Source organism: Hypanus sabinus, chromosome 25 (genome assembly GCF_030144855.1).
Source record: "Hypanus sabinus isolate sHypSab1 chromosome 25, sHypSab1.hap1, whole genome shotgun sequence".
NCBI classification, from domain to species: domain Eukaryota; kingdom Metazoa; phylum Chordata; class Chondrichthyes; order Myliobatiformes; family Dasyatidae; genus Hypanus; species Hypanus sabinus.
Window position 1 is genome coordinate 36,944,292 of NC_082730.1, and position 14,558 is coordinate 36,958,849.

Consider the following 14,558-nt stretch of genomic DNA (forward strand, 5'->3'; position numbering starts at 1 on the left):
CCCTATAAAGAAGGTGGGGAGAGGGTGGAAAACCAATCAGAGGAAAGATCAAGGGGTGGGGGAGGGGAAAGGCAGGAGAGGTGAAGAAGGAATCTAAAGGGAAAGCACTTTGGGTAGTAGAAGAAGGCAGAGTCATGAGAGGTGATAGACAGCTAGAAGAGGAGACAGAGTAGAGGTGGGATGGGAAAGGGAGAGGGAGGGAATTACCAGAAGTTGGAGAATTCAACGTTCATACCAAGGGGCTGGAGACTACCCAGACAGTATATGAGATGTTGTTCCTCCAACCAAAGTTTGGCCTCATCATGGCAGTAGAGGAGAACATGTATGGACATATCCAAATGAGAATGTGAAGGAGAGTTGAAGTGAGTGGCAACCGGGAGATCCTGTCTTTTGTGGTGATCCCCCAAACTGCGTCGGGTCTCGCCGATGTAGAGGAGGCCGCACCGGGAGCACCGGATGCAACAGATTATCCCAACAGACTCACAAGTGAAGTGTTGCCTCATCAGGAAGGACAGTTTGGGGCCCTGAATGGTGGTAAGAGAGGAGGTGTAGGGACAGGTGTAGCACTTACACTTGCAGGGATAAGTGCCAGGTGGGAGATCTGTGGGGAGGGACGTGTGGACCAGGCAGTCATGGAGGGAACGATCCCTGCGAAAAGCAGAGAGGGGTAAAGAGGGAAAGATGTGCTTAGTGGTGGGGTCCTGTTGAAGGTGGTGGAAGTTGCGGAGGATAATACGCTGGAGGCGGAAGTTGCGGAGAAAAATACTGCAGGTTGAAAAAGAAAACAGAAAATGCCAACAACAGTCAGAAGCTTGGTCAGTATCAGTAGGGAAATTACACTGACAACATTTCTGTTTGATAACCTTTCATTATAACTAAGAAGGGTGAGGAAACAAACATGTTTTAAGGGCAGTGGAAGATGGCAGAAGAAAGGGAATATCTGTGATAGAAGGAAGACAAAGAAACACTGACTGATACAGGGTGGAGTTGGCGCTGGCTGAGAGAGAGTGCCGAAGGTTGGGTCATGGCTTCCGGCATGTTTGATAACTGTGTAAGTAGAGAGATATGAATGTGATCAGAGAGAGAGGAAATATATCAAATTTTGAGATGCTAGAAATAACGATTACATTTAAAAATGCCAATAATTCTGGGAAATCTGTGGAAAAAGTAAATTGAGTGAAAGCCGTTCAAACACAAATTTAAATAGCAATGATCAGGGAGAAAAACATTCTCAAAATGTGATTCGCTGATCAGTAGACTGAAGATAAGCAGGAAAGACAGTATAGTAACACATTTACGCAATGAGTCTGAATACTTTACGGTGTCAGAAATAGTGAGTGAAAACGGATTTGCAGATGGCAGCTTAAATACAGGCGACTTTTGTATTTGGAGGGAGGATAGATGGTTGGTGGGGTTTGGAGAGAGTTTGAATTGCTAGAAAATGGGCCTAACACAATTTTCAGTGATGCAAAGCACATTATCTGCACATGCATTGACAGCTGAGCTGAATAGCGACTGTTCATTTATTTACGTCTTTGCATGAATGCAATAAGAACATATTTTTCTTCAGCACCCAGGACTTTTGAATTGAGTAAAGGTAAATTTCCCTTACAGGAACATGGATAAACAGGTGTTCACCTGCAATTATCCTTGACGTGAAGACAGCATTTGACCTATCACGACAGCCCAGAGCCCTGCTACAGCTGATATCCGTAGATATCAAGGGGAAAATGTCACAGAGATTATATTCCTACTTTCCAGAAAGGAAGATAACTGTGGTTATTAGAGCTCAATTATTCCTGCTACAGGATATTACAGATGGAGTTTCTTGGGACAGGATCTGACACTTCACCATCTTTGACTGCTTCATTGATGATTGAACACACAACAGAAACAAAAGTTTCTGCAGAGGCCAAAAATCTGAGCAATGCACACAAAATGCTGGAACAGCCCAACAGGTCAGGTAGCATCTACGCAGGGAAATAAAGAGTCAACGTTTAAGGCCAAGAGCCTTCATAAGAAATGTTGAGTCCTGATGAAGGGTCACAGGCCAAAACGTCGAGTGTTTTTTTTTTCTTGCCAAGCTACTACCTGACCCACTTGTTCTTCCAGCATTTTGTGTGCTTAATCAATAATGACTTTCATCTTCTTCTCGGGCCCTTAGCTCCCACTGGAGCAAATGGCATTGACCATCTCCTGTCTTCGTCATCCAAAGTCAATGGTATGGTTGGAGTTTAGTCTATGCAGCTTCACCAGAACCCTATTGGCTGACCTTACCTATTTCTACCTTTTACAACGGGCCCATAGGCTTGAACTTTCAGAGGCATTAATGACTTCACTTCCTTCTAAATGTCAAAAGTGAAAACATTCTTCATAGGTTACACAGTGTTCAATTATGACTGCAGAAAGGCTTATATAATTTGAAAATGTCTAAATAATGATTTGAAAATATTTTACTTTCCTTTCTAATTGCCAGGACTAATTCTGGAACTCTCAATCCACTATTGATAAGACTGTGACTATTCAACAAGTTGTCCATCATATTCTTAAGAATAAGGAGGGATGTGTAATAAATGATGGCTTTGCCAGGGATATCCTTATCATGATTATTGACAAACATTATTTTTAAAATGCATATAGTTAAGACAAGGGTCTTTAAATTCTTCATAATATCTCACAACACACCCTTATCAATAAATACATAATCTCAGTGGATCATTGATGAGCGCTTTCTTGAAGAACCTGCTCAAGTCACAATGACAGGGTTGTGAATCTGACACAAGTAAGCCATGCTCTAATACTGAAGGATAGCTAATATGTCAGAGTTATTTGTGAAAATCTGGACACCATTTCAGTGGGCAGATTTCTCAAAGGTCTACTGGGAAACTGCAATGATCTGGGTTCCATTGCTGAAGTCAGTGAGAAGCTAGACATTGACATTGCAATGGATTCGACAGCAGTTGTCGAGAGCAGTAGTTCAGCACACTTGTGTTCAAGCATACTTGCATGAGAGTCTGAAACATCAACACAGTTCCAGAACTAAACACTAGCACTACCACAGAGAACAATTTGCAATTTAGCAGAAATGTTGAACTGGTATATTTGTGCACCTTTGTGGCTCAAAACCTTAAAACAATTGGCATGAAAGGGCTTCCCAGCTCACTAAGTTCCTTTCCTTGTCAGTAGTTGAGATTCCCTTTAAACTGAAAAGGTGACTCAGCTACTTGCAGCTTCCACACGGATCTTTCCTTTAAAGCTTTTGTTAATAATAAACTTCAATTATTTCAATCAACTTTAGAAATTAGAAGAATACATGATTAGAAATATACAAGAGAAGTATTTTTACTTTGGCCTACCTCGTGAATTTGTCTTGAACTGTTTACAAGCATAACTATTTATTCTCTGATTATCTGCAGGAAGCGCAGGAATCCCTGTGACCTTTAATGAAAATGGAGATGCTCCTGGACGTTACGATATTTATCAGTACCAAATCAAGGACAATTTCACACGCACTTATTCAGTCATTGGACAATGGATGAATAAACTTCATTTAAACGTAAGCAACATGTCAGATTTTTATAATTTTCTTTTAAGAATTTTGCAGTTTTTAAATGGAATGTGTGAATTGTGTGTGGTTTTTGAAGCACTCTTGGTGCACTGATTCTTGCCAGTCCATTGGTAGTGCTATAATGGAGCATTTAGACAAAGGATATCACTATCTCCTAACGTTTAGGGCAGTACCACTCTCTGTAACTGATGAAATAAGTATTCACCAATGGAGTCCAATCCCAACATTTGAACACTGGAAAGCTGTAGAAGCATTTGAATGTAATGGTGTGGAAATGCCACACTAATAGGTGTGTAGTTTTTGAGATGAGGTGTTAAGCAGAAGCCCTCTCTACTCTGGCAGCTGAATATAAAAGGCTTCAGGACATTAACGAAGTTAATGAGGAAGGGTATCCTCGGTAATAGTCCATCCTCACCAACACTACCAATATAAACTGAAAATTCTGGTAACACTCTGTAGGTCAGGCAATATTTGTGGAAAGAGAAACATAGTCAACTTTTCCAATTTGTAGGCTCTTCATCAAAAGCTTCATGGAACAGGTACTGACTGACTTGCTGAGTGTTTCCTGCTTTTTGTGCCTCAGTCAGATTATCAGCATTTGCAGTTGTATTTCTATTCAACCAAATAAACTGGCCTGGCCATTACCGAGCTGTTTATAGGAACTTACTATTTCCAAATTGAAATCCACAATTCCAACTCAACACTAGTAACTAGATGCCAAAAGTATTTGTTTATCTGTAAAGTGCTTTGAACCTCTCTGAAAAGCGTTTGAAAGGTTCCGTGTATGTCCTTGTTTTCCTTTCTGTTTGAACTGGTGTTGAACTATGTATGCTCATGCAAAGATGCTTAAAAACTAACTGGGTGGCAAGTGGGATTGGTGGGATTTCAGAAGCTGCTGTATTTTCAGTTGCCTTCCATTATACACAATAGACAGTAGGTGCAGGAGTAGGCCATTCGGCCCTTCTAGCCAGCACCACCATTCACTGTGATCATGGCTGATCATACAAAATCAGTACCCCGTTTCTGCCCTCTCCCCATATCCCTTGATCCCGCTATCTATAAGAGTTCTATCTAACTCTGTCTTGAATGCATCCAGGGACTTGGCCTCCACTGCCTTCTGGGGCAGAGCATTCCACATATCCACCACTCTCTGGGTGAAAAAGTTTTTCCGTATCTCTGTTCTAAATGGCCTACCCCTTATTCTTAAACTGTGGCCTCTAGTTCTGGACTCACTCATCAGTGGGAACATGCTTCCTGCCTCCAGTTTGTCCAATCCCTTAATAACCTTATATGTCTCAATCAGATTCCCTCTTATCCTTCTAAATTCCAGTGTATACAAGCCCAGTCGCTCTAATCTTTCAACATATGACAGTCCTGCCATTCTGGGAATTAACCTTGTGAACCTACGCTACACTCCCTCAATAGCAAGAATGTCCTTCCTCAAATTTGGAGACCAAAACTGCACACAATACTCCAGGTGGGGTCTCACCAGGGCCCTGTACAGCTGCAGAAGGACCTCTTTACTCCTATACCCAATTCCTCTTGTTATAAAAGCCAGCATGCCATTAGCTTTCTTCACTGCCTGCTGTACCTGCATGCTTGCTTTCATTGACTGATGTACAAGAACACCTAGATCTCATTGTACTTCCCCTTTTCCTAACTTGACTCCACTTAGATAGTAATCTGCCTTCCTGTTCTTGCCACCAAAGTGGATAACCTCACGTTTATCCACATTAAACTGCATCTGCCATACATTTGCCCACTCACCCAACCTGTCCAAGTCACCCTGCATTCTCATAACATCCTCCTGACATTTCACACTGCCACCCAGCTTTCTGTCATCAGCAAATTTGCTAATGTTACTTTTAATCCCTTCATCTAAATCATTAATGTATATTGTAAACAGCTGCGGTCCCAGCACCGAACCTTGCGGTACCCCACTTGTTACAGCCTGCCATTCTGAAAGGGACCCATTAATCACTACTCTTTGTTTCCTGTCAGCCAGCCAATTTTCAATCCATGTCAGTACTCTGCCCCCAATACCATGTGCCCTAATTTTCCCAACTAATCCCCTATGTGGGACTTTATCAAAAGCTTTCCATTAATGGTTTCAGAATGGTGGAGAAAACAAAATGAATTTTCAACTTCTCACATCACTGAATTTTTTAACTGGGGCCAAATTAAGTTGAAATGATTAAGTTAATACAGTGTTTTAGAAATGGTGACCTAAATGGTTTCCATTTCACCAGTAACAATTAGTTTTATGGAAGTTATTATTCAATCACTATCAATGCCTTGTCTCCTTGGCTCAGATGGTACTACGATTTCCTCTGAATAAAAAATTGCAGCTATTACCCTATCTATCCCTTCAGAACCCAGCAAACACCCACTACTCCTTTACATTTTAGGATCTGAGTTCATAATCCAAAGTGACATTTAAAAGCAGGATTTGAGAAACAACTGACAAAGCATGGCTGTTGTGCTATTTCTGATTCAGGTGGATCTGAATATTAACAAGGCATTATTAGAAGAGCAGGGAGGCCTGTTGGTACCTTGTCAAACATTATCTTTCAGATGAGATGGGCAAAGAATGGACTAATTGGTTACTAATTTGTTTGTATTTTTTTTGTTATTGTTATACTCATTTAATTGTAAGTGAGCTTTATGAAAAATATGTTCAGCTACGTGTAAATCTGTTTAACTCCAGTAGATGTGATAATTGTTTTTGAATGATGAATTTTAAACTTGCCAGGGAACTCCTGCAATATATAGTTCTAAATAGTAACCTCTGATAAAAATCACAGCCATTAAGAAGCAAGTCAAACTTAATAAAAGATACTTGTCTTCATACCATAATTAAAATCACAGAAGACGAGTCTCTGAACCATTGTAGAAATGAATGCTTGTGGGTCTTCTTTAAAAACACACAATTAATAGCAACTTTGACATTTTCAACAAGATGCATTTTAAATCTAAGTTCCAAAGTTGCCTTTATTGCTGATCACAGTTGAAACAATGAGAATCTAATCTTTTAACTAAAGATGTATCCATTGTAAAATAAAATACCCTGCAAAATGTATATCTATTAAAATGAGGATTTTTTTTTTGATGGTGCGCTAAGCCATAATTGCTGATTAGTACAGGCAAATGTTATGGCCCTCAAAATTGAGATTTTACTCATGCATATTTAAAATTCCTAAAATAGATATAAAGTGATTATTTCATTCCTATGCATGTTTCAATTAGTATTTAATACAATGTTATATTTAAAAAGCAGTTTCATACAATCCCATATATTTAATTAAAGATGGCGTGCAAGAGCTTACCAGTAGCTTGAAAGTAAAGAAATTCAATAAAAACATTACTAATAACACTTTTTTTGAAGCAAATTGTGGTAAACTATCACTGCAAATGATGTAGAGGTGAGTGAAGGCAAAGCGAATTAGAGAGGTGTGCCCTGCTGGTGCGCTGCAAAATCATCTTGCTTGGAGTTGGAGCTGTGATAGTTGGAGCGAACAACTTGGAGAGGAGAAGATGAGGCAGAGGAGTTCTGACATTCGTCCACCTAATTTGATGCAAGGGTGCATTGCCCTAAGAGCTGAGCTGATTTCAAGAGGTCAAGAACGACTTCTTCAGCAGCAAAATCTAGGCTGAAGTGAATCACTAGGTGGCATGTTCTAGGCCCAGAGTGATTTGCCATGGCAGGACGTGGGTTCTAATGTGAGGCGCAATCTGCTGCTTGGATAATTTAAATGCTGACCATCATAGGCTGGAAAGGCACTGCGTTGAGAATTGGGTGATGCTGAATTGCTCTGATCGCCGACCCAATTTGAAGAGGTCAAGAACAGCTTCTTTGGCGGCAAAATCTAGGCCTGGAGCGATTCGCTGCTGGGGGGCCAGGTCCTAATGCGAGGTACAGTCCACTCTTTGGACAATTTCAATGCTGGTCCAGATAGACTGGGGCTCCTCTCTCCACGATGTCAAGGGTGCGAGACTGCTCCTGGCTGCTGTGCATTGTGTCTGCAAACTTTACCAGAGACTTGCCCCACCAATATGATGAACTGAAGCTTTGGGCCAATGCTGGACTGTCCAGGAATTTGGATCTAAGGACCCACATGGTTTATGGTGCCGTTGTTGCTCACTTCGATTGTTTGCAAGATTTGTGTTTTTTTTTCTCTTTCTCTGTGTGCATTGGGGGTTGGTCTTTATCTTTTTTTTTAATTGGGTTCTTTCGGGTTTCTTGTTTTGCATCTGCCTGTAAGCAAACAAATCTCAAAGTTGTGTAATTTATACATTCTTTGATAATAAATGTATTTTGAATCTTTGAATCCTTGTATGAAGAGGCCCTAGTTTGTTAAGAATGTTAAAAGATCTGATGCAGCTTTTTATCCCAAATTATCAACAATTCCTTCACCCCAACAGATGCTGTTCAAACCACAGATTTCCTCCAACAAGATACTTCTTGTTTCTGATTTCCAAGATTAACTGCACAAGTGTGATCACTGGAAGATACAGATTATTTCTTAGCATCAAACTGTCCAATAGCCTCACTATTACTCCTCGCTGAATTGAGGTTGCATTTCCTTATGTTTTGCACTATGGTGAGACACTTGAGAGGCCAGAGTTGATTCTACCTGCTTGCAGAACAGTGCAATTAAATTCAAAATGTGAAGCTGCTGTGTGGCTTGACAAAGATACATTTATAATGTACTGTATAGAAGAGATAGCTGGTCCTTTGGGTCAAGTAACTTTTGCTAGTTGATTTGTTGGTGGCTGCTCTATTTTCTGTTTAAGTACCAGTGGTGACCCATTATCTGTGACATTATCTTCTCCCTTCAATCACCAGACTTGGCTAATCTGCAGGTATGCCTTTCTCAGTACTGCTATATTTCACTGTCCGTATTGTGCTCAGAGCCTAGAGATGAAAACTATTGTGATCATGACATTTTACTTTGGAATCTCCTCTATCATCACAATTGTAACTTGTAATGCTCATCATCTTGTGCCTTTGAACCAGAGTGGCTCTGTTTTCCATCATCTAACCACTTGAGTGATTACCTGTTGAGAATATGTGATATTTTCTACCTTGATATCACACAGATAAAAGCCTTCTGAGATTATATCCTAACATTCAATGAAGGGTCGGTTAAACTGCTTACAAGGAGGCATTCCAATGTGTCTGCCAGTGATAAGAGGAATATACCATGGATGATCATAGTCAAATTTTGAAAGTTAAATTCAGAGGTTCAAAGGTCCAATTTAATGTCAGAGAAATGTATACAGTATACATCCTGAAATGCTTTTTTTCACAAACATCCACAAAACCAGAGAAGTGCCCCAAAGAATGAGCAACAGTTAAACTTAGGAACCCCAAAGTCCCTCTCTCCTCCCTCCCATGCGTCACTTTATAATTCTTGCGTTTAAAAGCCCTCAGATCCACAACTCTAATTTTAATATAATTTCAAGTGATTGTTTCTTTATCGGATGTCGAAACACATTTGACTATTATTTGTAGTTAATCTTGGACAGACTTTATTTTCTGGCAGTCTTTGAGGGTTACGATTATCTTCATCTGACACATGTTTATCGAAACGTTAAGTGAAATGTGTCATTTGTGTCAATAACCAACACAATCCAAAGATTTGCTGGGGGCAGCCCATTGGTGTTGGCATGCATCCTGCGCAAGCCTAGCAGGCCAAAAACTTACCAGCCCAAATGTCTTTAGAATGTGGGCAGAAACTGGAGCACCTGGAGGAAACCCATGTGGTCATAGGGAGACTATACAAAGTCTGTAAGGAATTGAATCCTGGTCACCGGTACTGTAAACCATCACACTAACCACAATGATGCTGCGTTGCTACTTATTCCTTGTCCACGAGCTGCAGTCAGTAACATTTGTCAAAAACAGAGCATATCATTCTAGAGTACATTGGATGATGACTCACAGTTATAACTCACTACCACCTCTCCTGATCTTTACTCTGGTTCAGAAATCCCCGACCTGTAGAACTCATCCTCTCCTCTTTAAAGACTTCCCTGAGCATCTTCCTCTTTCTCTCATGCACTTCTCTGTACTATAATCTCAAATATGTATTTCATCAAATTTGGGTTGATAATGTTTCTGTGAAGTTTCAGGCGGCATCTTATGGCATTAAACACAATATATAATTAAAATCTAATGCTACATCTAAATGCCAGTGTTCCATTATTGACAGCTGTTGCTTTAGCCATCTTGGCTATAAGATCTGAAATTCTCTTAGTAAATTTTTTCAACTTTTCAGTTATTATACTCAAGTAACTTGTGTATAATAACTAACAAATTGAAAAAAAGCTGGAAAATTTTAGGTGTTATCTTTAACAAACAAGGAAATTATTATACTCAAGTTAATCATTATTTGATTCTCATCAACCTCTACCAGTTTATTGATTTGTCGATATAAATTTAGATGACAAATTAAGTTAACCTAAATTCACATGTTGTTTTGAACTGGTGGCAAGAATGTACACATATTCATATGCTTCTGAGTTTTCCTATTTTAATTATTTTTTAAAAAATCAATTGTCAAAAGGAGCAGAGATAATAAATTTACTTATCAAGAAGAAACGTTTAACAAGACGGAAAGGATGCAAATTAGAATATATTCCAATATTAAAACAAAATGAATATTGCCACTTTTTTCACTTGAAAGATCTACTACTTTGATAATGACTCACATCAAATAGATTTAGTAAAGCAAATTATAAATGGTCATTAAAAAAATTGTTAGAAGGTAAAAGTAAATTAGGACCATAGCAAGCTGGTTAAAATTATGTCACCCTAGGGTCTATAACAAAACACACGAGATAGGAATTGAACAATCCCAAGGAGTTAATTAACAGATATAAATATCAAAGTGACTCTTGGAAATTCAAAGTAACGGAAGAATTAAATGCATAATGAAAGCAATTTCAGTTTGACCCTATTGCAACAATGGGCTTTGGTTAATCAAAAAAAAAAAAAAATTGTAGATCCTGAAAAGGTCTGCAGATGCTGGACATCCAGTGCAACACATGCAAAATACTGGAGGAGCTCAGCAGGTCAGGCAGCATCTACGGAAATGAATCAACAGTCAATGGTTTGGGGCGAGACCCTGCTTTGGGACAGGAGTGGAAGGGGGAAGATGCCAGAGTAAAAAGGTGGGGGGAGGGGAAGGAGGATATCTAGAAGGTGATAAGTGAAGCCAAGTGGGTGGGAAAGGTACAGGGCTGGAAAAGAAGGAATCTGATAGGATAGGAGAATGGGCCATGGGAGAAAGGGAAGAAGGAGGGGACCCAGGGAGAAGTAATAGGCAAGTGAGAAGAGATAAAAGGCCAAAGAGGGGAATAGAAGAAGGGGCAAGGGAAGAGAAAAAATTAACAGAAGGAAAATTAATATTCATGCCATCAAATTAGAGGTTACCCAGATGGAATATAAGTTGTTGCTCCTCCACCCTGAGGGTGGCCTCATCTTGGCACAGGAGTAGACCATGAACCAACATGTTGGAGCTGTAGATACTGTTAATCTGAAAAATGAGCAGGCAATTTTCTATATACTCAGCAGTTAAAGCAGCATCCATGGTTAAATAAAGTTTCAGATTAACAGTCTCTGGTTAGAAGTTCAGCTGTCACAGATTGCAGTATTTTTTAAAGATATTTGTGCCACAGGTCTACATACTTGAGTGGGTATTTACTTGTAATTTGAAATAATCTGTTCCAGGGATGAATTATTCCTGGCATGTTTGGTTGGGATACAAAGATGTGCTCTCCTTTGAGGTAAATAAGAAATTGTAGCTTAAGAGTTCCATAGAGGGCTTGAACTAACTTTCACAAAAACATTAGTATGTTTATGTAATGTATTAGAGAAACATAGAAAACCTACAGCACAATATAGGCCCTTCAGCCCACAAAGCTATGCCAAACACGTCCTTACCAGAGAAATGACCTAGGGTTACCCATAGCCCTCCATTTTTCTGAGCTCCATATAGCTGTCCAGAAGTCTCTTAAAAGACCCTATCATATCCCCCTCCACCACCGTCACTGGCAGGTCATTCCATTAGAAACAAAATATGTTTTAACATACTTTGAGTGTTCCCAGACAAGGAACATGAGTTCCTCAGATTGTGCTTGTGAGTGTCAGCATCTTAAAGAACTTAAACTTGGCTGAATTGCAGACATTGCAATTCAAAAGTGAAAGATGGAATTCCCTGGATAATTTAGATTCCAGAAGCAGCAAAATCATTTGGTTTAGGTTGAAGCCTGTATTTGATGCTCTGCATGACTAAAGGATATGAGAACAAGTCATCAGACTGTGAGGATCCAGCATGTGATGACGCTGCAGTCTTAGCTTTCAGCTGTCCATTAGCTTTGAAGTACATCTTTTGTATGGAGACAAAGAAAAACAAGAAAAGACAGTCAATCTGGTTATGGTATATGGTGGTATAGGAGTGATGAGGAATCTACCATAAGTGCATAAGATATAAGAGTACAATTAGGCCATTTGACCCATTGGCTCTGCCACTTCATCATGGTTGGTGCATTGTCCTTCTCATCTTTTTTTTTATGCCTTCTCCCCATGCCCCTTAATGCTCTGACTAGTCAAGAATCCATCAATCTCTGCTTTAAATGTACCCAATGACGTGGCCTCCATTGCTATCTGCAGCAATGAATTCCATAGATTCACCACTCTCTGGCTAAAGTAATATTTCCTCTTGTCCATTCTAAAAGAACACCCCTTTATTCTGAGGCTGTGTCCTCTGATCATGGACTCTATCACCACAGGAAACATCTTCTCTATATCCACACAATCAAAGCCTTTCAATACTTGTTAAGTTTTCAAATGAGGTCACCCCTTGTTCTTCCGAGTTCCAGTGAGTAGAGGCCCAAAGCTATCAAACGCTCCTCATATGACAAGCCTTTCAATCCTAGAATTGTTTTCTTGAGCCTTTTTTGAACCCTCTCCAATGTCAGAATATCCTTTCTTAAAACTGCTTGCAATAATCCCATTGAGGTCTCAACAGTGCTACATAAAACTTCAACAATACGTTGTTGGTTTTATATTCTAGTCCTTTGAAAGAAATGCTAATACCACATTTGCCTTCCTCACATTAGAAACAGCCTGCTAATTAACCTTTAGGGAACCCTGCACAATGACTCCAAGGTCCCTTTGCACCTCAGATTTTTTCAGTTTTCTCTCCATTTAGAAAATAGTCTACCCTTTCATTTCTTCTACCAAAGCGCATGACCTTATACTTCCCGACACTGTATTCCATCTGCCCTTTATTGCCCATTCTCCTAATCCCTCTAAGTTCTTCCATAGCCTCTCTACTTCCTCAAAATTACCTGATCCTCCATCTATCTTAGTATTGGCCACAAACTTTGCCGCAAAGCCATCAACACCGTCATACAAGTTGACATATAATGTAAAAAGAAGTGGTCTCAACACAGAACCCTCTGGAACACCATTACACACCAGCAGCCAACCAGAAAAGGCTCTCTTTATTCCCACTCTTTGCCTCCTGCCAAAAAGCTAATGCTTTATCTATGCTAGTATTTTTCCGGTAATACTATGGGCTCTTTATTTGATAAGCAGCCTCATGTGTGGCACCTTGTCAAAGTCCTACTGAAAATCCAAGTACACAACATCAACCAATCATCACACACAAAATGCTGGAGGAACTCAGCAGGCCATGAAGCATCTATGGAAAACAGTGAACAGTTAACATTTCCAGCTGAGACCCTTCATCAGGTCTGGTGTGATGTTGCCATTGCTAGAGTGAAAGTTTTGGGGAAACTGAAAAGTGACCTGTTGAAGGGTATCAGCCCGATACATTAGCTGTGTACTCTTTTCCGTGGATGTTGCCCGGCCCGCTAAGTTTCTCCAGCATTTTGTGTGTGTGGCTTGGATTTCTAGTATTTGCATATTTTCTCTTGTTTACGGTTGAACACCAACAAATTCCCCTGTTTGTTATTTCTTCAAAGAATTCTGACAGATTTGTCAGGCAAGCTTTTCCCTTGAGGAAACTATGGCCTATTTTATCAGTGTGTCTCTAAGAACCCCAAAACCATATCCTTAACAATCAATTCCAATATTTTCCCAACCACTGATGACAGGCTAACTAGCCTATCATTTCCTTTCATTCTGTGTTTTCCCATTTTTCAACAATGGGTGAAATTTGCAATTTTCCATTCCTCCAGAACCATGCTGGAATCAATTGATTCTTGAAAGATTATTACTAATGCCTCCACAGTCTCTTCACCCATCTCTTTCAACCTGGCATGTATACCATCTGATCTGGCTGATTTATCTACATTCAGACATTTCACTCTCATAATGGCAACTTTGCACACTTCTGCCCACTGATATACTCAAATTTCTAGCAAACTGCTCGTGTCTTCCACCATGAAGACTAATGCAAAAGAGTTATTCAGTTCATTTACCATTTCTGTGTCCTCCATTACTTCACCAGCATCATTTTCCAGTGGTTCAACATCTACTCTTGCCTATCTTTTACACTTTTACATTTTATGAATGTTAAGAAACTTTTGATATCTTCTTTAATATTGCCCTTGTATTCCATCTTTTCCTTCTTTAAGATTCTTTCAGTTTCCTTCTGTTGTTTTTAAAAGCTTCCCAATTCTTTAACTTTCACTAATTTCTGCTCCGTCATCTGCCCTCTCTTTGGCTTTTATGTTGGCTTTGACTTCTCTTGTCAGCCATACTGCCTTTAGAGCATTTCTTCCTCTTTGGGATGCGTATATCCGCCTCTGAATTGCTCCCAAATGTTCCTGCCGTTGCTACTCTGCTACCATCCCTGCCAGTGCTCCTTTCTAATTAATTTTGGCCAACTGCTCTCTCATGCCTCTGTAATTTTTTTTTACTCCACTGTAATACTGATACATCTGACTTTAACTTCTCCTAAAATTGCAGGGTGAATTCTATCATGCTATGATTGATCATGTCCCCAAAGGGTTC

The 14,558-nt window shown here is 39.7% G+C and overlaps 1 protein-coding gene across 1 annotated transcript in view; it reads left to right on the forward strand.

Annotated features, from left to right (window-relative positions):
- The window catches only part of LOC132381175 (metabotropic glutamate receptor 4-like), a 1,091,809-nt gene that overhangs the window by 787,116 nt on the left and 290,135 nt on the right, over positions 1 to 14,558 (forward strand). Inside the window, exon 7 of the mRNA XM_059950466.1 lies at positions 3,417 to 3,556. Coding sequence (XP_059806449.1) covers positions 3,417 to 3,556 — 140 coding nt within the window. The remainder of the gene's footprint in view (positions 1 to 3,416; positions 3,557 to 14,558) is intronic.